The sequence below is a fragment of the Lynx canadensis genome, chromosome C2, assembly GCF_007474595.2.
Source record: "Lynx canadensis isolate LIC74 chromosome C2, mLynCan4.pri.v2, whole genome shotgun sequence".
Taxonomy (NCBI): domain Eukaryota; kingdom Metazoa; phylum Chordata; class Mammalia; order Carnivora; family Felidae; genus Lynx; species Lynx canadensis.
The window spans coordinates 8,194,032-8,221,801 of record NC_044311.2 but is presented as its reverse complement, the minus strand read 5'-3'; the positions used below and the strand labels follow the sequence as shown (position 1 = coordinate 8,221,801).

The 27,770-nt window shown below is 46.2% G+C and overlaps 1 protein-coding gene across 1 annotated transcript in view; it reads right to left on the bottom strand.

Annotated features, from left to right (window-relative positions):
* Window positions 1-1,736: 1,736 nt before the first annotated feature.
* Window positions 1,737-27,770, bottom strand: part of ZNF621 (zinc finger protein 621) — a 68,441-nt gene continuing 42,407 nt past the window's right edge. Inside the window, exon 6 of the mRNA XM_032594650.1 lies at window positions 1,737-2,250. Coding sequence (XP_032450541.1) covers window positions 2,185-2,250 — 66 coding nt within the window. The 3' untranslated portion in view covers window positions 1,737-2,184. The remainder of the gene's footprint in view (window positions 2,251-27,770) is intronic.

The following is a 27,770-nucleotide window of genomic DNA, read 5'->3' as shown; positions in this document are numbered from 1 at the left end:
ATTTTGGCCTTTTTCTTAAGACCCTGACATGACCCAGAATGTTCCAAGGCACAGTTATAAATAATCACCTAACATTTCAATGTGGATGGTCAGTTCTTACTCACCTTCAAAATATATCACAATTCTGGGGTACCTGGGTGGCTCAATCAGTTAAGCGTCCAACCTCAGCTCAGGTCATGATCTTGCAGTTCTTGGGTTTGAGTCCCACATTGGGCTCTGTACTGACAGCTGCCTGGAGCTTGCTTAGATTCTGTGTCTCCCTCTCTCTCTCTCTGTCCCTCCCCCGCTCGCGCTCTCTCTCTCTCTCTCTCTCTCTCTCAGAAATAAACATTAAAAAAAACTTTGAAAACATATCACAATTCTAATTTCAACCAGAACATAAATATTACAATAAACTGAGGCATATACAAAAAGTAAGAAAACCAAGATCACCTAACACATATGAGGAAACTAAGGCTCAGAGCAGGTAAGTAATTTAGTCCAGATCCCAGGCCCAGGACACAAACTCAGGCCACCTGTACCCAAATATGTTAGCTTTGCTGGTATGCCAGGTTGTTGTCTCACATTGGGTAGCTCACTTCTTTAACATAACTCCACCTTATGAGGAAAGATGGCCCTGATATAAACCTCACAGATAGTATGGAAAGGCCAAGATTTTCCATGATGCCATAGCTGGAATCAGCACCAAGTTTATCAAAACAACAGAGAGATTAAAGAGAAAGAGACAGAGACAGAGAAGAGACTCTTTGTGAAGTGATTACCGTCTTTGATTCGTTTTTTACTTTTCAGACCTCCTATTAATCTGATTTAGGGGACACACACATACACACACTCACACACACACACACACACACACACACACACACACACCTGAATAACCTAAGAGAAATGTGACATAAGAAGGCCGGAGAAGTCTCTCTAAACGGGGACGCAGCGTCTCCAGGGGTGCAGTGCTCTGTCCTGAAGGGAGTGCAGGAGAGACACAAGACAGAAGACAGCCAGGTGAGGACTCTGTCCAGATAAACCCATGGCCCAGATAAGCAGAGGTCAGATAAACAAGCCTGTCCTGCGATCAGCTGCCTCTCCTGAGCAAGGTGGCCAGGGGTCAAAGAACAAAATACATACCTGTCCCCAGGGCAGGTTTGGTTTCTCCAATCATTCAGGCAATGGTTTATCAAGAATCTGACCCTTTATTATTTTTTTAAAGTTTATTTATTTATTTTGAGAGATTTATTATTTAGATTTATTTATTTATTTTGTGGGGTAGGGGTGGAGAGAGGGAGAGGGAGAGAGGGAGAGAGGGAGAGAGGGAGAGAGGGAGAGAGAATTCCAAGCAGGCTCTGCACTCAGAGCCTGATGCGGGGCTTGAACTGACAAACTGGGGGATCATGACCTGAGCTGAAGTCAGACACTTAACCGACTAAGCGACCCAGGTGTCTCAAGAAGCTGATCCTTTAGTTAGACTGAACCACGACCAATTCAGCTCTCAGCCCCACCCTGCCACTGACTCACGGACCCTCATGGAAGGCAGAAGTGGCTGCCCGTCAGCTTTCCTTGGTGTCGCAACCATACGTACGGTAAAAACAAAAGCAACAACAACTAGCACTTATGAAGACTTAGTATGTGCCATATTCTTCATATACACGATCTTGACCTGCCCACAACTCTGAGGTAGTTATTGCTGTCATCGTACACTATGGAAACTAAGGGTCAAGGCATGAGATAACTTACCTCTAGTCACGTGGCTGGTAAACCTCTAGTCACGTGGCTCGGACTCGAACCAAGGAGTGGCCAGCTCAGGCGCCTCCGTGTCACGGCGGCTCACTTTGGCTGTCACCTTCTTTGTGCTGGCTTCTTTTCCCGAAGAAGAGCAGTGGCTCCACTGGGAGACTGGCATTACCACTTTCTTCTTCCTTCTCTCTCCTGCCGCCATTCACCCCCCTGCACACTTGGCTTTTGCTGGTGGAATCCAGGGAGACCCAAATTTGGAGAGTCAAGCCCATCAGTCTCTCATTCACCCATTGTGGGTTTAGGACACCAGGTGATTATTTACTTTTCAGATGATGCCCCTGTTCTCTGCAGAAGCACAGACTGAAAAGGGTTCCTAAGAAGATTCTCAGAGTGTGTGTTTGTTATGCATTTTGTTGTTTCCACAGCATGCAGAATTTATGAGCATTGAAGAAATCAGCCCCCGCTGCAGGGTTCCTTCAGTTCTTCCAGCTGCCAGTTCCTCGTGATGCAGAGGTGTCTCTGCCAAATCAAAGGATATTTAGAACAAACACTCCATGGAATATTTGTAAAATAATGTGATAGGAAGACGAAAATACCAGCCTCAACTGCTGTGAAAACACCAGAGTTTAGATTGCCTGACACACCAACAGGCTGATATCCCCTCTCACTTCCTCTCCTTTTCCAAGTCTGGCTACTGAGATCTCTCTTACATGCTCTCAGGGATCCTCAAGGGCGAGTCAAGATCTATATGTCAGTGATGCCATTTGTACAAAACTTGGCATCTCTAGGACACACAGAATCTTCCACTTCTGAGTCCCAAATTGAGTGTAAATTCTGCTAGATTAAATAAGACAAAATGGCTCAAAATATTCTTGTGTCTACACCATCCCCATTCCTAGGTTTGGCCTGAAACAAACCAGTCCCAGAGCCCAGAACAGTTTCCCAGAATACATGGTGCTTGGGGAAGGTCTAAATCTTTGTGGAGGGAGGGGGGGAGGGGGTGCATAACCACAAACACTCTCTAAAGGTTGTGGCAGATGAGGAGACTTCTTTTCACCCTGGTCCTTCTACCGCTTCACCACCCCTATAACCCACCATTGCAGGAGAAAAACCTAGAGCTTACAGAACACTTATCTGGAGCTGGGACCCTTCAATGTCAATTAATACCAGAAATCTTTATGGTGCAACTTAGAATCAGAAGGGAATTGAACCCTAAGAATAAAATTATGATCGACAAGGAGTAAAGTCAGAATTTTGTGTATGTAAGGAATAGTCATCTTTTTTTATAACATTGAAGGAAATAAATTCTCACAGTGGTGAGATATATTTAATTTTGTTAGTTTAGAAGAAAACAAGCAACAACCCAGGTTGGAAACCCTTCCCCTGCCAACATTCTGTATCAGGGTTCTCCATAGAAACAGAACCAACAGAATGTGTGTGTGTGTGTGTGTGTGTGTGTGTGTGTGTGTGTGTGTGTCATAGGTATGTATGTAAACAGAGGTGGGGGGGAGAGAGAGAGAGAGAGACTTTAAGGAATTGGTTCACACAATTGTGGATGCTTGGCAAGTCCAAAATCTGCAGGGTTAGGCCAGCAGGCTGGGGACCCAGGGAAGAGTTGCAATTCGAGTCTGTATGTGACTTCCCAGAATTCCCCCTTCTCCTGGGAAGCTTAGTCTTTTCTCTATTAAGGCCAACATTGCTACTTACATTTGTCACTTCCACCACATCGTTCAGGAAGAACCAGAGTACATTCTCATCTTTGACAGAGCTAAAGGACCTACCCTTACTGATACTAAGCCTATGCCCAAAACTAGAGTGCAGGAAACGTGGTAAAGGGAAGGGGGAAGAAATCGGCATTAGAAAGGTCCTATTAGAGGAACAATAGGATGTATGGGTGTCAGTAGGACACAGGCCCCAACCCTGAACCTGTTGTTCAGGTGAGGGCGTATGCCATGAGCTAGACATGCTGGACAAGAAGCCTGCCATCCAATGCATACTAAGTTTTATGTATATCAGATCACATTTTCCAATGGCTCTGTAACTGTATCTAGATCAGCTGATAGCTAACCAAACCCCAGACATGTGAATGAGCCCAGCTAACATTGTAGAGCCTACTTGCCAACCACCACACAATAGCAATCGCAATAAATGCTCAGCGTCATATGTCACCGCCATTTTGTGATTGTTACGCAGCATTTCTGTGGCAATAGCTAACTGATACACTGACTCTCCAAGTCAAAGAATGGGCTGACAAATTCAAATGTTGACAGGGAAAGGCAGGTAATATAATCCTGCAAAGAGGTAAAGTGGAATCTCTATTAAACTGGAACATAAATGCCCATCCGAAGAGGACAGCTGGTACTCAGTTCAATCAGTCACGCCACGCGGAAATGTCTATTCAGTGCTATTGCATTAATGTTTCAAGAGAGATGGAGAGTCAGGTGTTTGTATGAAATGTATTATCTTATATGTTTTCAATACATTTTCTTTTCCTCACAAAACCGGGCAAGAGTAACAAAAATGCAAATTAAACCTCAACTGAGATGCAATTTCTCTTTCTATCCAAAAGATTAGCAAAAATCTGGAAGTTCAACAATATACTCTGTTGGGGAAGCTTTGGGAAAACAGGCACTTTCATATATTGCTAGAAGGAAAGCAAAGCGCTCTAACCCCTATGGAGGAGAATTTGGAGATATTTAGTAAAATTACATATCCATTTACCCTTTGATCCAATAATCATACTTCTCCAGAATTTATCCCAAACATATACTGCCAAAACTACAAAAGAGATGTATGCATGAGGCCACTAATTGTGGCACCACTTATAATAGCTAAGGCAGAAAACAACCAAATGCCACAATCAGGGACTGGTTGAATAAATCATGATACATCCATATGACAGGATAGTCTATAACTATAATAAGGAATGAGAAATATCTCCATCTTCTACTATGGAGTAAGTTCCAAGTTACACTGCTAAAATGATTTTTTAAAAAAACAAGGTGCAGAAAAATGCGCATCTTATTCTATTTCTTTTTTTAATGTTTACTTATTTATTCTGAGAGAGAGAGAATCCCAAGCAGGCTCTGAGCTGTCAGCACAAAGACTGACATAGGGCTCGATGTCACGAACCGTGAGATCATGACCTGAGCTGAGATCAAGAGTTGGATGCTTACTTGACTGAGCCACCTACGTGCCCCCATATTCTATTTCTGTAAAAAAGGAGGAGATATATACAAAAATATATATACATATTGATTCAATTTTTCAATGGAAGAGTAAGCCATACAAACATTTTAAACGGGATTTTATAGGGGAAAGGAAAGTATAGGGTAGGTGAGGCAGAAATAGAAGCTAGACTTAGTTGAATATATTTTGGTTCTTAGATATAGCTTTAATGCTATGTATTTTTATAAATAATTTTAAGACACAATTACATTTTAAAATATTAATCCCCAAATATGAAAAAAATAAAATGAAATAAGTGAACCTAACAGTGCACCCACTGTGGTGGCAAAGCACACAGAAGTGGGGCACCTGGGTGGCTCAGTCGGTCAAGCATCCAACTTCAGCTCAGGTCATGATCTCACTGTTCATGGGCTCGAGCCCCACATCGGGCTCTGTGCTGTCAGCTCGGAGCCTGGAGCCTGCTTTGGATTTTGTGTCTCCCTCTCTCTGCCCCTCCCTTGCTGGTTCTCTCCCCAAAATAAATAAATATTTAAAAATAAACACAGAAGCTACAGCAGTTTGTACACTCTGAGTGGAATATTTACTAAGCACAAACAGAATTGTGAAAACAACAACTACAAAAAGTAACTGTTCAATAATAATATTGGTGGTGGTTGTGTGTGCGTTTGGAATTGTAAGACCACTCTACGGGTAAAGTGGGATAAAAGTGCAGAATAATTACATGATATTCCAATTCTGTCATCCATGCTGTTTTGGAGAACAAGGATTGTGGGTGTGGAAAGAAAGAAATGAGGATATTAGAAAAGTTTAAGTAAAAAAACCACACGATCCTGAAACTGGAAAAGAACATTGGTTCAAATTCATAATGTATTTTATGATGATAGAAAGAAAGAAAGAAAGAAAGAAAGAAAGAAAGAAAGAAAGAATAGAAAGAAAGAAAGAAAGAAAGAAAGAAAGAAAGAAAGAAAAGATAGATGATATTGAGGATAGATAGATAGATAGATAGATAGACAGACACTACGCATATTTCCTAGTTCCATTGCCAAGGCCAATAGCAATGAGTTCTCTTAGAGCTCATATTGCAATTTCTAGATAGCATTTCTCACTAAAAGGGACCAAATCTGCGTAGAGAAATAGCTAATCTCAGGTCTGCTCAGGAAATAAATGAAGAGCCTGAAACACCCAACTGTATCAGAAAACAAGAAAATTATCAAAGACTGATGGTGTTATCTCAACTTGCCAAAGTTCCCACTGGCCAAAGATGGGGCAATCTGAGCATCAATAATAATAATGATAAGCTTGGGGTGCCTGGGTGACTCAGTCATTTAAGCACCCGACCTTGGCCCAGGTCATGATCTCATGGTTCGTGGGTTTGAGCCTCGTGTCAGGCTCTGTGCTGACAGCTCAGAGCCTGGAACCTTGCTTTGGATTCCATATCTCCCTCTCTCCCTGTCCCTCCCCTGCTTGCATTCTGTCTCTCTCTCTCTCAAAAATAAATAAATTTTTAAAAATTGAAAATAATAATCTTTAAAAATAATAATAAAATTAATGCTAATAATCATTGCGGTAAATTAAAACATCAAATATGTTTAAATTCATGGATTCATTTTTTTTTAAATAAGACAATTGGAAGAATGCAAACATTGACTAGATGTTCAATAATATTCAAGAACTTATGGGTAATAATGGTAATGGACGTTATGTTTTTAAGAGTCCTTATGTTTTAGAGGTATATACTGTCAGTCCTAATGATCCACTGTTTCTATATTTGTGGATTCCCCTCCTCACTAAAATTTATGTGTAACCCCCAGACCAACACTCTCAGCTTTTTTGCAGTCACTCATGGACATGGACAGAGCGGCAAAAAATTTGAGCCACCCTGATGTGCACCTTCCCAGCTCAGGTTGGACAAGGGTGTGCTCTGCCTTCTTGTTTCAGTTCTCCTACTGTAAGCACGTATTCTTTCTGTGGTCTATTTAATGTCACATTTTTGTGATTTTGTTGTTGTTGTTGTTGTTAATCTCACTGTTTAAAATGGTTAAGTGCTGAAAAACAATCCAGTGTTCCCAAGGGCAAAAAGGCTGTGATGTGCCTCATGGAGAAAATACAACTGTTAGAACAGCCTCATCCAGGCTTGAGGTATAGTGCTATGGGCCGTGAGTTCAATGTCAGTGAATCAACAATGTATATTAAATAAAGTGTCTTTAAACAAAAACACATGTAAAACAAGGTTATGTATCTATTGGTTGATGACATGTGGCCAGAGGCTCGCAGGAACCTCTTTTCACTGTGAGTAATAGTTCAGTATTTTCTAATTCAGTGTTCACAGAGACTTTATAGAACATAAAGACACAATGTTTATGATGTAGAACATGAAGAAACAACAAATAACAAGAATCAACCTACTGAAATAGTTGGAGATTATCTAAGACAAAAATACTGTGCAAAGAGAATGAGATATACCTGCCGGACTGAAGTGGATTTACCGGGCCGTTTTAGCCTCTTGTCTATTTCACCCTCCTTTACTACCACACAGAACAGAATCTTTTCCATTTCAATCATTGCCCTATTGACAGACGTTTGAGTTGATTCCAGGTTTTCACTGCCAGGATCAGTGCTGCAGTAAACATCTGCACAGGTGTAAAAGTTTGTCTCGAGGAGACGTGGAGAAGTGTAATTGCTGAATCACCCGGGAGGCACATTTTACATTTTAATAGGTGCCGCCGACTTGCCTTCAAAGTGGCCGTACCAACTGATACTCCCACCAACAGTGTGCACAAGTCTGGGTTTCCCACACTCTTGCCAACACTTAATTCCACAAGTATTTTTGGAATCTGGATCCTGTGTGAGGCACTAATGAGGTTATGGGGGGTGCAGAGGAAGCAACGTGGAATATTCGCTACAGGAGACACGGTATCACAGCCCCAAAGACAAAATGCTTATCCTCTCCAGACAGTCACAGAACAGGGTGATGGAAACAGGAAGCAAGGAAAGGATGTTCAAATCTCATCCAGTGGCTCACAAAAATTACTTAATTAGCTTTGGAGTGCTAATTTGGGCCAAGATATGACAGATCGGTCTGGCCCAAGACTGTATCGAGGGCAAATCCTGTTTGCTTAATTTTACAAATAAATTGCTTTTTTCCTTATTACAGATGGATATATATTTGGCTGCATGCATCCAAAAAATAAATAAGTAGACAACCCTTAAAATGTGCATGCTATTTAACCAAGCAATTATTTTCTGCATATATCTTAGGGAAATTAATCTGAAAAATTTACAAAAATGCAAGTGCAAGAATATTCACTCACAGCATTAATATCCCCAGAAAATGGAAAACTACCCGACTATTCAAAAATAAGGAATTAAATAACAACGATTTTGAACAGTCAATTCAATAGAATGTTAAATAAATTAAATGATTAGGAAGTATTATGCAACCATCAGAAATGATTTATCTGTCGTCATGGAAAGCCATTTGGAAAGTAGCGGGTATAGTGTTAAAAAAAAAAAAAAAAAAAAAAGCAGGGCGCCTGAGTGGCTCAGTTGGTTAAACGAACGACTCTTGATTTGGGCTCAGGTCATGATCTCACGGTTTATGAGATCAAACCCCACATCAGGCTCTGTGCTGACAGTGCAGACCCTGCTTGGGATTCTCTCTCTCCCTCTCCCTCTCTCTGCCCCTCCCCTGCTTGCATGCAAGCGCGCGCTCTCTCTCTCTCTCTCTCTCTCTCTCTCTCTCTCTCTCAAAATAAATAAACTTAAAAGAAAAAAAAAGACCACCACCAAATATGTGCCGCGCACCCACTGTGCGCCAGGCACTGTGCAGAGAAAGTCCTAACGGCTGCAGGCAGTTTCCTTGCTTTCCGAGCTGAGCTGTTTTCAGCTTCTCTTGCCTGTCTTGTGGACGACATAGACAGGTTTCTCCAGCCTGGATCTGAGCAAACCGCTCACTGTTTGCTACCAAGCGCCCTGTGACTTCACAAGCACTGCTGGATTGCTTCTAATTCTTACACCGTGTACGACCATGCCCCACTTGGTTAAAGTTTCTGCTTTCCAACAACATAGGACGTTGTAGACCAGTGCAAAGAGAGTCCATCTTACCCACAGAACCAGCAGAGCTCTCTCTCCCAAAACCATTCTCTGAGGGAAGGCTTCTTGAACGCGGCCCAGGAATGTAATGGGGCTGACTCAGCGTCCCTGTTTTGCTTTTTCCGCACCTGACTTAACATCATCTGGCTTCAGTGCGCCCACCGGCAAGATGAACGCCACAGCTTTGATGTGAAGTGAATCAGCCATGCAGATGATGCCTGGTGCATAGTAACCACCTCCAGATATTAGTTCCTTTCTCCTCTTCTATTTTTGTGTCAAAGATCAGTTTCCTGGCGCGTCTGGATAGCTCAGTCGGTTAAACGTCCAACTTCGGCTCAGGTCACGATCTCTCGGTTCGTGAGTTCGAGCCCCGCGTCGGGCTCTGTGCTGACAGCTCAGAGCCTGGAGCCTGCTTTGGATTCTGTGTCTCCCTCGCTCTCTGCCCCTCCCCCGTTCATACTCTGCCTCTCTCTCTCTCTGTCTCTCTCCCTCCCTCCCTCTCTCAAAAATAAACAAACATTAAAAAAAAAATCCGTTTCTTTGCAGAAGTCATTAGTATGAAAAGTAGACATGTGGTACTTTAGCTGGGATGTTCATTTTCTTTTTATCTCCTCTAACTTTGAGGAAGAGTGGTCTGGCCTACCCAGAGATTCTCTGAAAATGTTCACCAATACGATCTGATGGTTAGCAGGTGATCAGATTCTAGAAGTACAGATAAATCAAGGCTCCTTGCTTCTTACAAATAAACAGACACCAGCACATGCACAAGGGCAAGGGTCTGCCTTACCTACTGCTGAAACTCAAAGCCCTTGTCTCTGCTCCTGGTCTCTCCAGCGTAGGCAGTGGAGTGGGTGGGAGACATAGGAAGGGGGGCACAGAAGAGAACCTGAAGGAAACCACAGGCATGTGACTCAGGATTGGTCAATCAGACCCTTCCACCCACCTGGCCTCAGTGATGACTCAGAGAGTAGGCAAGTCAGGCCAGTGGTTTGCCATTCTATGACTTTCTTGGAACGATTCACAAAAATAAGTTCTCTTCTTTCTGCTCAGGTAGTTCAGGTGGGAGAATATTAGCCTACATGTGTTGGGAGCCACTGTGTTGAGAAATTCTGCCTGGGGAGAAAGTCTAGCCGAGTGATGGGAAGAGAGAGACCACGTCCTAATGATATTGTATGAGTCTACTGGGTCTAACTTTACCTGAAGCCAAATCCATGACTGGACTCCAGTTCTATGAGGCTAAATGAATATCTACAGCACCCCCCCTTCCTCTTTCGTGGAGGCTCTCCCTAAAGAAGACCCTGAAATAAGCATTCATCTGCAATAAAAATTTATCTGAGAAGCAAGCCCAGAAAACACCAGCAGGGGAATGGGGAAAGAAGACAGGGGAGAGAAGGCACATTATTGAGCAGATAGCAGCTAAAGGCCAACCTGGGCTCAGTCCGACTCAGGAACTCCTAGACACTTTGTGGAGCACACGTTTCAGAGTCATCCTGCCCAAGGGGCAAGGGGGCTGGGGTATTGACCCACCTGTCCTGCCTAGGGCCATGTCAGGCTACTCCCTTGAGGAGTTGATAACCTTTCCCTTCCAGTCTGTCCCGAGGATAAACAAAGCAGCCCCCACCCCGGAGGCAGCCACAGGGGGCTGGCAGTCTGCAAACCGTCATTCACTGCACCAAGGGGCAACGAATGGGATACAGTTCTCTTGTATCTTTTTATTTTCTTTTTTTGCTGGGGTTACCAGGGTCGGGGGGAGGTTAAGCGAGGCTTCCTGCTGTGTGCAAAGGAAAAACATCCTGACTAATATATGTGTTACTTCCACCCAAGACAGAAGGTTATCCTAGAAAGTTCCTGGGATGGAGTAGTCCTGGATTCCGTCCTTGACCTAACCCATCCCAGACGTGACTCCATCTTTGGTTACAGGAGGAACTCTCACCAGCAATGACATTTACGACCTGCACCCACACTGACATGGCCACTGAGACACCGCGGAGTGGCAGACGTGGTCAACCCTGAAGGTTTCCAGAGTCAGCAGGCGCAGCGGCCCCTTGGCAGCTGCCCAGAGCAGCCTTCATGAGCTTATGTCTTCAGTGTGCCTCCCACCCAGAGAGTCGGGGAAATTCCGGCCCCCAGCCCTCCCATGGCAGAGTCTGAAGGGTGGGGGCCCGGAATCCAAGCTACAGTCATCACAAGTCTGCCCCCCCCAACCCAGAGGGATGCCTGGGACGGAGGGGGGAGAGGGCAGCCCATATGTCTTCTATCAGTTTGCTTCAAGGTGATAAATACCTTTTGTTTCTATCGTGAACGAGATCTTTCTTTTCCATTATTTTTTCTAAGCGGTTACTGTTGGAAATAGGAAAGCTATTGATTTTTGTACATTTATTTTGTGACTGGCTGCCTTACTGAACTCTCATTATTTCTAATAGTTTCTCAGTTCAATTCTCCCAAAGGGGGGTTGGGGGGGGTGGAAAAAGTAGGCGATGTGACAAAACTGACAAAAACATGTGAAATCGGCCACCATTCTATTTGTTCTGAGACGTGTGAAAAATCAAGACAGAAGCAAAATCCCACTCGTGCTGCATGAGTCCTGTGTTTCCAACCCACCCTCCCCCACCATTTCAGCGCCCTCTACCTCAACACCCCTGGGGAACGGCCACCCCCCATGTGGTGAAGATCGTCTTTGAAACTCAGACTCAGAAAAGTCCTTCGTTGGGGCAAACGGTCAGACCCCAAGCCTGCCTGGACTGTCGGCCAAGGGCAGATGTCCTGGTTGCCGGGAGAGGCCCGGGACAGGGCTGGCTCTCTTCAAAGCCTGACCCCAGGTTGTTGTCACTCACTCTGGCCCCTTGCCCGGCTCCCACTCAGCCCCCCTGCAAGTGGCCCTCAAAACTAACTGAGCAACTACTGGAGTGCCCTGTCTGGGAATGTCAGCACACACGAGGTTCGGTCACCTTCTCAGTTCTTCCAAGCATAGAACGTTCTGGCAGATGTGCCAATTTTGTTTTACCAGACCGTTCGCGGGTACTCTCGGATATACGTTTTGTTATTGACTCAGATTTGCCCTTCTGGGATAAGGCCACACAGCCAATGCCTTGCCAAGGTGCCCTGTGATCGCTTTTACGCTTGTTGTGCGGCCCTGCCTGGCTTCTGTGTGATCTTGCTCCTGGAGGACTGCCTTCAGGCGACCAGAGCTGCTTTGCCCACACCTGCAGAGACTGGAAATGCCCGGGACTTGACATTGCCCCAAGGCAGCCCGTAGCCAGTGCTGACAGGTGCGGTGTCTCAGGCTCCCAGCTGCCCTCTGGGGCCAGGAGGAAGCCGCCCCTGGGGGGGCTGCACCTGAGCTCTGCCCTGCCCCTCGTGGACTCCCTGACGCCCTGACCACTGTGCCCCTCAGGGCTCGTCTTCAGAGCATCCCTTGCACACAGTCATCCTCCCCAGTTTGTCCTGGGGGACCTGACCTAAGACACAGAATGAGCATCTAACCTCCCCGTGGCCTTAGTCTCCTCATCTGTCAGGTTGGCATAATTAGAAAGTCCCCTGAGAAGATGATTGGAATCTTGACATGGACTGAATTGTGCCCCCCCACCCCACCCCACCCCCCGCCACCAAATTCCTACATTGAGGGTCACGTGGGTGACTCAGTCGGTCAAGCACCCGACTCTTGGTTTCAGCTCAGGTCACGATCTATCTCATGGTTTGGTGGGTTCGGGCCCCACATCGGGCTCTGTGCTGACAGTGCAGAGCCTGCTTGGGATTCTCTCTCTCTCTCCTTCTCTCTCTGCCCCTCCCGCGCTCATGCTTTCTCTCTCTCTCTGATAATAAATAAAAATAAATTTTAAAAAAATTTTAAAAAATTCTTATGTTGAATCCCAACCCCAATGTATTTGAGACAGAGCCTCTGAGGAGGTAATCAGCCTTAAACGAGGTCATATGAGTGCAGCCCTGATCCAATGGGATTAGTGTCCTTATTAAAAGAGACACCAGAGAGCTCACCCCCTCTCTGTCCGCCCTCCGTGCACTGAGGAAAGGCCATGTGAGGACACAGCAAGGTAGCAGCAAGCCAGGTGAGGAGGCCTCAGAATAAAACTGAATTTGCCAGCATCTTGATCATGGACTTTCAGCCTCCAGACCCGTGAGAAAATAAATACCTGCTGTTTACCTGTTGTTTAAGTCAGCCAGCCTATGGCATTTTGTTATGGTATCCCAGGCTGACTAATACAGATTCCCTCACCTGCTGTCTGGCTGGGGTGCGGAACGGTCGCCTCTGCCTCATTCAAGTGACCCGTCACCGTGAAATAAAATCACGATGGCTCTGGAAGCGGTGCTGCCTCCCTCCAGGGAAAATGAAATCATACTGAAGCCACAGACCAGAGGTTGGCACATTTTTCCTGCAAAGGGCCGGATAGTAAATACCTTCGGCTTCACAAGCGATGCGATCCCACAACTACTCACTTCTGCTGTGTCAATGCAAAAGCAGCCACAGACAGGCCGTAAATAATAGGTGTGGCTGTGTGCCAATAAAACTTTATTTAGAAAACAGACCACGGAGGGGCTGGTTGCTGCCACCGGCTCTGTGAGCTGGGAGTTTAGCAAACCTCAGATCCAAGCCCAGTTTGCAAAGATGAGGACAGGAGTGCGTGGGTGGCTCAGTCAGTTACGCATCTGACTTCCGCTCAGGTCATGATCTCACGGTTCGTGGGTTCAAGCCCCGTGTCAGGCTCTGTGCTGACAGCTCGGAGCCTGGAGCCTGCTTCGGATTCTGTCTCCCTCTCTCTCTGCCCCTCCCCCACTTATGGTCTGTCTCTGTCTCTCAAAAACAAACGTTAAAAAATTAAAAAAAAAAAAAAAAAGATGAGGACAAACACAGAGGGCTGTCCAAGGACTTGCCCCAATCCCACAAGAAGTTAGTGGCAGAGATGCCCCACTCCTCATTTCCTTTCCATTGTTCAGAACTGAGGCTCGCGTGGCCGGGCTGAATCCCAAAGGTTTCTGTGAATGTTGGGAATAGAGGGTAACATGACCCCCAGGAGGAGAAGGGAAGGGCATATGCCGGCAGAAAGCCAAGAGTAGAGGCAGGCGACAGCATTCCCGCCTGTAGATCAGCCTCTGCGCCAGCCCTGTGAGGCATGGGGTCTCTGGACCAGTCTCTGGACCACTACAAGGCCACGAGGGTGATGCTGAACCACGGGCTCCCTTTGTTCTTCAAAGGAAGAAGAAAGCCAGGCCCTCTCATTGCCAAGACTAGGTCCCACTGGCCGAGCACTGAACAGCAAGGGGTGAGGAGAAACTCTGGATTCACACCACCCTGACTGGAATGCTCACCTGCCCCCATGTCCCTGGCTTCCCCCTCTCCCAGGCCTTTGCGTTAGGCAGGAAGCCATGGACCTATTTTGAGACACCAGCTGCACCAACTCTGACCCATCACTTTACATTTCACAGGGACAGGGTAGGGTTGGAGCCTCTCGCATTCCGGGGGAAGGTAACAGAGACTTGGCAGTTACCAGGATCTGTGGTCTCTTCTCTCTCTTTCTCCCTGTCTCCCCCTCTGTCTCACCTTCATTGCCACAGACCACTGAGCTCAGATGAGAGCATCTCAGCAGATGCAGGGACGGGAGCGGCTGGATCACAGCAATGACCTTCCCAGAGCCGCGAGATTCCCTGCAGACCCCCAGGGGTTCCTCAGGGTCCACTCGGCAGCCTCCTACCTTAACATCTCCAAGTCAAAGCTTCGAGTTTTAAAGAAAGAAAATTTCGGATTTGGAATCAGAAGGAAAGGGGGAGCATTTGGAGTCTCGCAGAGAACTGATCCTATTTGGGATTCTGTTCGCCCATCTCAACACCAAGGAAAAGTGAACCAAACATACCACTGGCACCCTAGAAACAGATTTTTTAGCATCTTCCTATCAACAAGATTTCGGTCTTCAATCATCTCAAATTAAATAAAACCTAAGCAGTAGGAGTTATTGTAGATACACAGGGTAAAGAAAGAAGGGAAAGGGGGGAAAAAAAAAGAGCCTTGTATCACGTGACTTTTATGCAGCAGAAACTTAATGAGAAACACACCACATTTCCAGAACCCTCTTTCTAGTCAGGGCTCCCGCTGAGATAAAAGGTCACAAGAAGAGAAGGAGGGAGAGAGGGCGGCTCAAAGCCTTGGAGCAGGGAGGCACTTTTACTGGAAAGATGGGCCCAAATTTCATACAAGCTCCTATCAGGCCGGAGAGTCTAGACTGATGATTTTCTTTGAATGCCAGATGTGAAGCGCTTTCATAAAGGAATCTCAGACATCACCCATTTAAAAACAAATCGACCCAAGCTGCATTCACTGATGCAAAGGAGAACTTTCTATCCCAGACTGCAGGGAAAGCCAGCTGGCCCGCCAGGGAGAGGCCTGGCCTCCCCTTCGCGTTCCGCTGCTGCCCCCTGCAGGCCGTGAGCTGCAGTGCTCCCGGGACGCCAGCCAAGGCTGGGTCCCCGGGCTCAGCCGGGCCTCTGCCAGCCGGTGGGTGGAGGCTTTCTGTCCCTCTGGCCCAGGGTGGCAGGAGAACGGTCCTCTGCGACGTGCCAGATCACAGCCGGAAAGACTGAGCTGGCCGGGGCCTCAGCGTTACACACAACTGTCTCATTCAATCTTTAACCCTGCGAGGTGGAGACTTTGACCCTTGCTACAGATGAAAAATCACAGGTCCCAAGAGGCAGAGTGCTTTGCCCAGTGAATGCACCTGCTTGCTTCAGTGTCAGTGTTTGATACCCAGCGCCCCTTCCGTGGCCCTGTGTGCTGTGGCCACCATTGCCACAATTCCTGTCTCAGGGAAGATGGAATAGTATTTCCAGAGCAGACCAGCAAGAAGGAAGGGCCTGTGAGCCCGCAGGGCCAAACTGGGGGTCTTCACATCCTGTGACCTCAGGCTGGGAGTGGCCAGGATGGTACAACTGCCAAGAGGCTGGAGGGAGGCTCCCTAATTCCCACACCCCAGGCAGGGCTCAGGGCGGGTTTGCAGAGCAAGGAGTGTCCTGACGGCCCTGCATTTCGTCCCCTGTTGTAGCCGTCTTGGGCTGTGACCCCTTAAACGGGGACTGAGTGTGTAAAATCACTCTGAGATGACCCCTAACCAGAGACGTCTTGCTTGGCTGCCAGTACAAATCGTAATGCCAGACGCTTGGGATCGGCGACCTTTAGAAGAGGCCAGGCGCGGCAAGGAGCCCCCAAGTGATTCGTGTTTAATCTAGTGTGACAGGACCTCTGCCCCCACGGCTCAGGACAGCCCAGCCCCCTGGCCTGCCTGCTCCCTGCTGTCACAGGGAGCAGCCCGGTGCTCTGGGGAGTATTTGGTTCTCTGCACTTACGACCCTGTGGTGCACCCTTGGGCGTTCCTTCCTTTTCTGGACTCTTCTAAAGGGGCCCACACACCTCTCTGACCCGATCTCTCCTCAGGGCCCCTGCTGGACCCAGAGAACAGAGCACGCCCATCCTGCTTCTCCAGTTTTCCCCTCAGCCCTCCTCCCCTCTTCCAGTACATCCAGGAGGGAGGAGTAGATGGGGAGTGAAGGACAGCCAAGCCCAAAGAGGAGCCCCAAGGCTGCAGGTGTGTCTAACAGAGGCGAGAACCACAGGGAAAGCACTTTTAAGCCTCCAGCTGGTAATAAATGAAAATATGGAAAATAACGCACATGGTTTTCCATTGCAGCAACGTGCCTTTGATCAAGACAGGCCACCTGGGGCCGTGGTGAGGGGGTAAGTTTTGAAGCCATAGCCTGGGTTTGAAGTTCCCCTCTGCCACTGACTAGCCTGGTGGGGATACAGAAGCACTGCCTTACGGGGCACAGGGAGATGTTCGAATGATGAAGCACTTTGAGCCTTGCCTGGCACGTGACAAATGCTAGCCAGGAGCAGGAAGAGGAGAAAATAGCAAACAAAAATACGGTGCTAGGAGCAGAGAGCTACAGTAAGCATATGGAGCACTTTACAGTTTGCAAAGCTCTCTTGGTTCTTTCACATGATGCTCACAGTGGCCCTAGGAGCTACAAGCCGTAATTATCCCCACATCACACGTGAGAAAACTGGGGTCTCAAAGTGTTCAAGAGGCTCGCTTGTCATCCACACAGATTTCCCAATGGATAACAAAACAGAACGCCACGGAATGGGTCTGATTGGGGCCGTTTGGAATTTCGCCATCAGAAAATCCAGAAGGATAGTCCTTGCTGATTTGCGCCCAAGCACGTGTCTTACACACGTGGGGGAGTCCAGCTGTTCGGGGTTCCCATCAGTGAGCGCAGACAGGGCAAGGGTGAGAGCCCACTGCGCCTACTGCCGGCCCACGGCTGGTTTCAGGGCATACAGACCTCGTGAGGTCTACAGGGACATTCAGCCCGGGGTTTGCGAATGAACTAAGGCAGATTTTGGCAAGCCAGCAAGGGGAGGTTGTCACCCTGTGTGTGTGTCCAAGTCTCCCTGCCTCCTTCTGGTTTCTGTTACAGACACCCGCACGTTCACCTACCCTAAGCTGCAAAACCCTCCCGTTTACGCCTGCATCCGAGCGCCACCTAGTGGCAGGTGTTGGGCATGGCGTCCAAGTGAGCATTTCCTTCCAAAGCCACCTTCTCACATTTAGCCATTTAGCGTAAAATGTGCACTATGCACTCAGCGCACTTGTGGCCCTCGTCCTCTGTGACCCTGTCTGTACAACCTGCTGTGTGCCAGTCCCGTCGATTTAACTATGCCAGGCAGGCAGAAGGCACGGATTGCCTAATTATAAACCTGACCCAAGACAGCTTGGAGCATCTTTCCTCTTGTTCTCAAAACCTACAAGGCTCTCTGCCGTCCCAAAGGCTTGGCCGGGGCTGAACTGACAACCACTTGGCCCAGCGGAAAGAATACAGGAGTAGGCGTCCAAATACCTGAGTTCTAATTCCTCCAGCCTCGCTGGAGCTCTAGGTGGCGTCTAGGGGAGCACTAGACTTGAACAAGCGACCCGAGGGCGCCAGGTCCACCTGTTCCCCATCTGTACAACTACGATCGGACCCATCGTGGATGTCGCATCGCGTCATGGTGAATGTGCCAAACAAACAAGTGATATTTCTCTGCAAGAATCCGGCAAATAAGCCGAGAGAATTTCTCCGCACTTCGAAGAAATGGATAGCAATCCTCGTGCCATACAGTTCCCTGCCTCTGTAGATGCTGGTTTCTCTGCATGGCGTGCTCTTCCCCCCACCCCCGCCCCCCTGGCGACCTCCTCCTTCACACACCCCCTCCCCTACTCCAGACAGCTCGCTCTCCTCCCACCCTGGGCTGACCTGGGGTCCCCACCTCTGGGCTCCCTCTGCTACGGCTCTCCTCCCCCTGACTCAACTGTGTTCTTTGAGGGCAGGGACTCGGTCTTTTCACTCTCGCATCCCTGCTGCCCAGCAGAGTCCAGTACACAGTGTGCTCCCAATCCTGCTTTGTGTTGCATGACTAAGAACAAATGAACTAAATAAACAAATGCGACTCTAGGTCACAAGGGTGTTCTCCTCTGTATTCTCTCAGAGACCTTCTTCTGAAAGCCACCTGGATTGTTGTGTACGTGTGAGGTAGAGGTAAAGAGAGACGTTTTTCCCCCCAGATTCATATGTAGTTGACCCAACAGTTTTATTAAAAAGACTGATCCTGGGGCATGGGGGTCTCACGGTTGAGCTGCTGATTCTTGATTTCAGCTCAGGTCATGATCTCACAGTTCATGGGTTCGAGCCCTACGTCAGGCTCTGTGCTGACAGTGTGGAGCCTGCTTGGGATTCTCTGCCTCTCTCTCTCTCTCTCTCTGCCCCTCCCCCAGCTTGTGCATGCTCCCTCTCAAAATAAATAAATAAGTTTTCAAAAAAAAAAAAGTAAATAAATAAATAAATAGACCATCCTGTCCCCACTACACTGCAGAGTTACCTTTGTCATAAATCAGGTGACTGTATATGCATGGGTCAGTTTCTTGACTCTCTATTCTGTTCCACTGGTCAATTCATCTTCCAGCTTCCGGAGCCAAAGACCCTGTTCCAGACTTACTCTGTGCAAACAAAGAACCAAATTCAAGCCAGTGAGAACTTCAAACAGCGTCACGCCCACTCGAGAGCCTGAGCAGTGAACAGGGCCGGAGGAAGCGGCCAGGCTGTGGGCTGAGGCTGCCATCGGGGAGCTGCAGGTGAGCGGGAATCCGGAACAGCCCTCTCAGGGAAGGGAAAGGCACAGCCAGCTCTGAGAGCCTGTGCATCTCATGGGACCCAACAAGAGGTGGACTGTCCCTGTGACAAGCACAGAAGCAGAAAGTCAAGCCAGGGCACAAGTCAGGAGGAAGCCAGGCGCCGCCTGAAGTCCATGACAGGGACGAAGGGAATGTGGGCACCACCCTGAGCTGAATTCACTGCTACCCACTGCTCTGGCGTCTGGCTCTTAGCCCTGCAGGCAACTCTTAGGGAAGCTTCCCTACCAAGCAGCTCATGCATCCAGAGGCTTCTGACAGCTGGGGCTGGAAAGAGGAGGAGAATACAGGAGAAAGACATGTTGAGAAACGGCCCAGTTCCGTTTTGCCCTCAGTTAGGAAACTCAAAGGCCACCTCTGGGGACAGTAGGGATCTGACACGCGGCCCTCCCAAAGGGGGACCCACCACCCAGCCACGTGCTGCCACAGGGGAGTGGGGCCTGGGGTCTGCCAGCTCTTCTAGTTTTCCAGAAGCTGCAAATCCAAATTTGTATGCAAGATGTTTAAGTATTGGGGCGCCTGGGTGGCTCAGTTCAGTTGAGCGTCCAGCTCCGACTCAGGTCATGATCTCATGGTTCGTGGGTTCAAGCCCCGCGTCGGGCTCTGTGCTGACAGCTCAGAGCCTGGAGCCTGCTTCGGATTCTGTGTCTTCCTCTCTGTCTACCCCTCCCCTGCTCATTCTCTGTCTCTCTCTCTCTCTCAAAAATGAATACACTTTAAAAAAAATTTTTCTAGGGGCGCCTGGGTGGCGCAGTCGGTTAAGCGTCCGACTTCAGCCAGGTCACGATCTCGCGGTCCGTGAATTCGAGCCCCGCGTCGGGCTCTGGGCTGATGGCTCGGAGCCTGGAGCCTGTTTCCGATTCTGTGTCTCCCTCTCTCTCTGCCCCTCCCCCGTTCATGCTCTGTCTCTCTCTGTCCCAAAAATAAATAAACGTTGAAAAAAAAAAAATTTAAAAAAAAAAATTTTCTAAAGAGATGTTTAAGTATTGGTGGTTAGTTTTTTTAAGTTATAAATAAGGTGAACCACATACAACACATCTACAGGCCACACCTGACCATATCTGATTGAGTATCTGATCGTTATCTGATTGGTATCTTTGGAGTCAATAGAGGAAGAAAGCAATTATTTTGCCCTGGAGTCCTGGGTATTGTTCAGATATTAGGAAGAGAGTGTGGAGGGGGGCATCCCCTATACACTGAGAAAATTTATTGTGAAAATGAGAAAATATAAACATGGCCCCCTGCTGGGTTACTTTTCCAAACCTAATTGCATTTTAATAATCTGGAGCTAATTCTGAAGGTAATAATTGTTTGGTTCTCACATCGGGTTTGTGTTGATTATTTTGGAAAATGTGTTGAAGCTTATTTTATTTTCCAATCTTGTACTACTTTAATGAAAATTCATTACCAACAGAGCTTTCTGAACTGGGAAGGAGGAAATTGAAAACACTCATCTGTATATAAATAAACAGGCATGCTAAATAAATTCTTCTTACATGAGATATCTGATGAAATACAAATAAGGGAATATTTAAGGCTCAGAAATAGAGTAAAAAACCATGGAGCAGGTAAGTAAATGAAAAAATAGTATTTCAAGGATCATTTGGGACACCACGGTGGGGGTAGGGAGGAGCATTAGCTTTAGAATCATAAGATCTGGCCTAAATCCAGATTTGTCTCTTTCAGGTAATTTAACCTGTGGATAATGAGATTATATATCCCTGCCCTCTGAGTCATTCCTTCCGTTGGAAAAAAACAGAGAAGTGTGAATGTGTTACAAAATGAACTTGTTCTAGCTTTGTCGAGCTTTCGGTGACAGGTAATACCCCAGGTGGCAGGCGCTTTGTCACCCAGAGTTCTGTAATGAAAACAACCAGGGTGCAGAGCAGAGTCACAGAGCAACCCGCCACGGACGTGCATATGAACAAGAAATAAGCCTTTATTGGGTGGCTGGGTGGCTCCGTCGGTTCAGCATCTGACTTTGGCTCAGGTCATGACCTCACAGTTCATGGTTTGGGCCCCTCATCGGGCTCCACCACTGTCAGCGCACAGCCCCTTTTGGATCCTCTGTCCCCCTCTTTCTCTGCCCCTCCCTTGCTCGTGCTCTCTCTTTCAAAAATGAGTGACAGGAAACCATCAAAACCCTAGAGGAGAAAGCGGGAAAAAACCTCTCTGACCTCAGCCGCAGCAATTTCTTACTTGACACATCCCCAAAGGCAAGGGAATTAAAGCAAAAATGAACTATTGGGACCTGATGAAGAGAAAAAGCTTCTGCACTGCAAAGGAAACAATCAACAAAACTAAAAGGCAACCAACAGAATGGGAAAAGATATTTGCAAGTGACATATAGAACAAAGGGCTAGTATCCAAAATCTATAAAGAATTCACCAAACTCCACACCTGAAAAACAAATAATCCAGTGCAGAAATGGGCAGGAGACATGAATAGACCCTTCTCTAAAGAAGACATCCAGATGGCCAACAGGCACATGAAAAGATGCTCAATGTCACTCCTCATCAGGGAAATACAAATCAAAACCACACTGAGATACCACCTCACGCCAGTCAGAGTGGCTAAAATGAACAAATCAGGAGACTATAGATGCTGGAGGGGATGTGGAGAAACGGGAACCCTCCTGTACTGCTGGTGGGAAGGCAAACTGGAATGCAAGCCGCTCTGGAAAAGAGTGTGAAGGTTCCTCAAAAAATTAAAAATAGATCTACCCTATGACCCAGCAATAGCACTGCTAGGAATTTACCCAAGGGATACAGGAGTGCTGATGCATGGGGGCACTTGTACCCCAATGTTTATAGCAGCACTTTCAACAATAGCCAAATTATGGAAAGAGCCTAAATGTCCATCAACTGATGAGTGGATAAAGAAATTGTGGTTTATATACACAATGGAATACTACATGGCAATGAGAAAGAATGAAATATGGCCTTTTGTAGCAACGTGGATGGAACTGGAGAGTGTTATCCTAAGTGAAATAAATCATACAGAGAAAGACAGATACCATATGTTTTCACTCTTATGTGGATCCTGAGAAACTTACAGAAAGACCATGGGGGAGGGGAAGGAAAAAAAAAAAGTTAGAGAGGGAGGGAGCCAAACCATAAGAGACTCTTAAATACTGAGAACAAACTGAGGGTGGCTGGGGGTTGGGGGGGAGGGGAAAGTGGGTGATGGGCATTGAGGAGGGCACCTGTTGGGATGAGCCCTGGGTGTTGTATGGAAACAAATTTGACAACAAATTTCATATAAAAAAAAATGAGTATTTTTTTAAAGTTTTAAAAAAAATTTTTTTTTAGTGTTTATTTAGTTTTGAGAGAGAAACAGAGACAGAGTGTGAGCAGGGGAGGGGAGAGAGAGAGGGAGACACAGAATCCCAAGCAGGATCCAGGCTCTGAGCTGCCAGCACAGAGCCCAGCGTGGGGCTGGAACTCATGAATCGCGAGACCATGACCTGAGCCGAAGTCAGACGTTGAACCTACTGAGCCATCCAGGCGCCCCAATGAATATTTTTTTTTTTTTAAGAGAAAGAAGGCTTTATTATTTTAAGCCACTGAAATATGGTGGGCTGCTTGTTTCTACAGCACAGCCTAGCCCATCTCAACTGATACCAGTCTGTAAGCCCAACTGCTTATCTTAAAATGAAATGTATGAGCACCTGCCTTACAACATGTTGGTTCAGGTTGCCTCCCCAGCAACAAGTATACCGAATTACTCATTTTTCTACCAGTACCAGATAGATACCTCACATCCACTATTCCCCATTACATTTTATGCATAATTACATGTCGATGTTTTCATTATGAGTTTCCTGAAGATAGGAACCCTGTCTTTTCATCTGTGTATCTCAGATAACAACAAATGGAGTCAACAAACAAGATGCGTTTCTCTTGGAAGAAGAACAAAATTTGAATGCGGTGCTCAACTGGTTAAAACAGGTTTATTTGTCACTGGTCATCAACTAATACAAACTCAGACCACACGAAGGTGTAATTGCAAGCCCACTAGAATGCAAAGTCAAGGCCAGTGACACAAAATGTCGCCAAGGCTGTGGAGTAGGCAGGACTCACACCAGCTCGTGAGAGTGTCAGAGACGCAACCGCTTGAAAACAGCGTGCAGTTTCTTCACAAGTTCAACGTTTCAATGTACACCCACCGTGCGATCTAGGCCTTCCACTTACAGATATGCAACCAAGAGAAATAAGGACATAAGCCCACTCTGTTAGCTATCTACTGCTGTGTAATCCTAGCACCAACTTAGCAGCTCAAACAGCACTGAGTTACTATCTCACAGTTTCTGTGGGTCAGGAGTCCAGCCACAGCTGGGTCCTCTGCTTCAACATCTAGCACAAAACTATCATCGAGGTGTCTTCCAAGGGCCGGGGTCTCACGTAAGGCTTGACTGGGGAAAGACCCACTTGCGAGTTCATGTGGTTGCCGGCAGGATCCAGCTCCTTTCTTGCAGGCCCCCAGCCGAGGACCTCAATTTTCTTGCTGGTTATTGGCCAGAGGCTGCCCTCAGTTCTTTGCCGTGCGGGCCTCCTCACAGAGCACATACTTCATCAAAGCCAGCAAGAAAGTCAATCGAGTCTGCCAGCCAGATGGAAGATACAATCTTCTGAAAGGTAATCACAGAAGCAGCATCCCATCCCCTTTGCCACATTCTATGGGTTAGAAGCAAGTCGTAGGTTCTGCCCACACCCGAGGGGTGGAGCCTGTATAAGAGTGCGAGTGCCGGGAGGTAGGGATCACTGGGAGCCAGCTTAGAGCCTACCACACTCTTGCAGAGACTCGTTCACAAATGTTCAGAGCAACTTTGTCCAAAATAGTCCCAACCACTCAACAACCCATCAACAGGAGAATGGAAAAACATTGTGTAAATATACAACAGACTACTATTCAGCCATTAAAGAGAACGGGCTATAGATAACACACAATATGAATGAATTGCAGAGACACGCTAAGTAAAGAAGCGAAAAAGAGAGACACAAAAGGACACATAATGCATTTACACAATGGTCAACAACAGGCAAAACTAATCTATGGTGACAGAAATCGGGACAGTGGCTACATCTGGGGGCCAGGAATTGACTGGAAGGGGACAGACAGGAGTAATCCAGCAGACGGAAATGTTCGCGATCTTGTTTTGGTGGTGGTACATGGGTGTAGGTAACTGTCAAAACTAATCAAGTGCTTAGAATATCTGCGTTTTATTGGGCACTAATTATATTTCAATAAAAGCTAGATTTAGTCTCTTACCAGCATAAAATAGTGTTTTTGTTTTTGTTTTTTAGCTTGAAGAACACTAACCCTGGTCATCAGCTGCAATTCTCAGTTTTAAATTTTCACTTCTGCTGAGGGAAAAATGATACATGATAGCAGGTGGAAAAAAATGTTAGGAGAACAGAAAATTCACGAAGACATTTTGCAATATAATCGATAAACCTTTTTGAATATTATTGCAAAATAATGGCCACCGGAGAGGGCTCTGCTCAAAGATGGCCCGAAAATTATGTGGCTTTTTCTATCGTTATTATTATTATTAAATACAGAGCACAGACAGCATTTCAAGTTGGCATGGGCTTTTGCACTCAAAGCAAAATATATCAGCCAAGGCACCGTAAAAGACATCCTAAGCTCATCCTCCTGCTACAGAAAGAGACAGCATTTGGCGGGGGCTGGAAAGAGTCCAATCGCTGAACAGCCCAACCGCAGTGCAGAACCACAGCCCAGCTTGCAGGGCCAGATGCGAAGGGTAGGCCAAAATGAAAGCTATCAACAGAATAAAAGAACACACGGGCAGGAAAACAGCAGGAGGGCAGCAGAAACAGAGGCAAGCACGGGGGAAATATATCAAGAACATGAAATGTGCTGTTACTGATTTGCATGTTGGATTGGGCTGATACACACCATTTTTGGAATAGGAAATTAAAATGGGCAAGAACCTGTTTTAATGAACAAGAAAAGACAGAATGTGGGCAGAGTCACGATAACCTGGGAGAAGAGACCAATCTCTTCTAGTCGAATTAAATTCCAACAAAAAAGAGGGGGTGGGTGTGTGAATGAGACTGATTTTAAACAAAGGGGGAACAAAGGTATTTGGGGTTGAGAGATAGTGTGTCCTAAGGCAAGCTATAACATAAATAATAAAGCTATATTTAACAAAAACACACTTAAAGGGAATAAATCCTTCTTTTTGCGGGGGAGGGGTGGGGGTGCGGTAATAAATGCTTCTTATGGTATATGGTTTGGCAGCTGGAAATCCAAAAAATAAAAGGCAGAAGGAGTAGAGAACAGGGTGTCTTGCTGTCCAAGGTCACAGATGTCATCACTCATTTACCCCCTATACATTTACCAAGCTCCCATCCCCATAGCATTCCTGACCCAAACTGACCACAGGATTATATCATCCTCCTCCTCCCTTTTTCTGTGTGACCTTCCCTTCCCCAGCACCCCACCAGGGGTTCATAAATTCTTTCCTCCCACTCCATACCCCTCTGCCATAGGCAAGCTCCCAACCCCCCATATTCCAGATCTAGCCTGGACTAAACCCTCAACATTCCTGCCAGACAGAGAATCAGAAATTATGTCAGAGAATGTGTGCCCATTTCTTTTACACATGATAATGTAGGGTCCTTTGAAACTACTTGCCTTTTAGAGTTACCAACTGAGATATTTATGAATGGAATCATATGATATCTTGAATTTGCTTCAAAATAACATTGGGAAATACTACACAGCAATTAAAAACAATTACCACTAGATGGATGAATCTCACAGACAATGTTAAGTCAAGAAACTAGACCACACATGATCACATAGTTCATGAGTTCAAGTCCCACATCAGGTCACCTGGAGCCTCACTTAGGGTGAGCTCAAGCCCTGCTTCTCTCTCTCTCTCTCTCTCTCTCTCTCTCTGCCCTCACTCACTTGTGCCCTCCTCTCTCTCTCAATAGAAAGAAAGAAGAGAAAAGAAAAGAAAAGAAAAGAAAAGAAAAGAAAAGAAAAAAGAAAAGAAGCTAGACCACAAAAGAATATATGCTCTATGATGCCGTTTGTATAAAGATCAAAAACAGACAAAATGAACATTTTGAGACACAGGTTAGAATAATGGATACTTTGCAGGGAAAAGTTGTGATAAAAATCAGAATAGTGGCCGCCTCTGGGTATTCACTGGACAGGGACAGGAGGGAACTTTCTGGGATGACTGAAATGTTCTTTGTCTTGGATTAGCGATGGTACACAGATGTATACAATTGCCAAAACTCAGCAAATGCTTAAGATATGTGCATTTCATTGCATATAAATTATATTTCAATAAAAAACTAGGTTTCATCTCTTGCCATCATAATAGCTATTTTTTTAGCCTGAGGAACATTTATTCTGGTCTTCAGTTTTCTTTATATGACTAATGCTATGGAGACTCCCCTTGTATGTAAATCTTTGTGCAAGCCCATAGGCATTAATTTTCCTTGCCAGTGAAGAAATGAATGAAAATAACTGTCCTGTTATTTAGCCGTGAGAATAATTCCAACCTCGAGCCACAGATACTTAGAAAAAACCAGCAGGACTTTGTCACTGACAAATCACCCAATTTGGGATCTTCTTTCTGAATCACCATTTTTGCATATGATGTATATCAAAGAGCCATACCACACATGACCAATGAATAATAAAACAAATGTTCTCATTTGAGAAGAGTAGATGCACTGTATGCAGTGAGCCAAAGAAAACCCAAGCCCAGCTGTCCCGGTGAGTGAGGGACCTCTCTGCCCTTCAATGCCAGGCACTGGAGGGATACAAATGTGGGTGTGATCAACATACATACCTTACAGGTCTAAAGATTCTTCATGAAGAAATGAAACTTCTCCCTAGGAAAGAACCTCAGCCTTGGAAACTAAGCATATTTTTAAATAACCATTCAGTAAATCAACAGAGGGATAAAGGGTCCTGCCTGTCCCAAGAATAATGGCAGGTCAGGTGGAGGGTCATCCTCGTCAAGGTGTCCCTGGCTCTGAGCAGCAGGAAAATCGCCACCTGAGGACTTAAGAGGTTTCGGTCTCAGCTAGAATTGATTCTTTCCTCCCCTGGTGTTGTTTACAGCTCTGTTTTAGCAATATCTGGCAGCTTTCACCTGATTGGCTTGTCAGTCTACTGAATAAATAGTCTGAAGTTTGCTTCAGAAATGGCATTCTGCAGCCATTTCACCTGCCAAGGATAATTTAGTAGAATTATAAAACTTGATTAAAGTCCTGTCTTATGCTCCACAGATTATACAGACAGGTATATATCATCTATATTTAAAAATCAGGGTGATGATTCAAGCAAGAATAGGTACAAGTTTGATAAGGAGCAGGATATTTATTTAAGTCCAAAATATCTCCCACAAAAGTACTTATCAACTACAACAGGAAAAATAGTCTATTTTAACAGTGGAAAAATCCAATGGAAATCACCTTAACAAATGATTGATGTTTGTTTCATCAAAAATGAAATCAACCCGCATTATATGCCTCATGA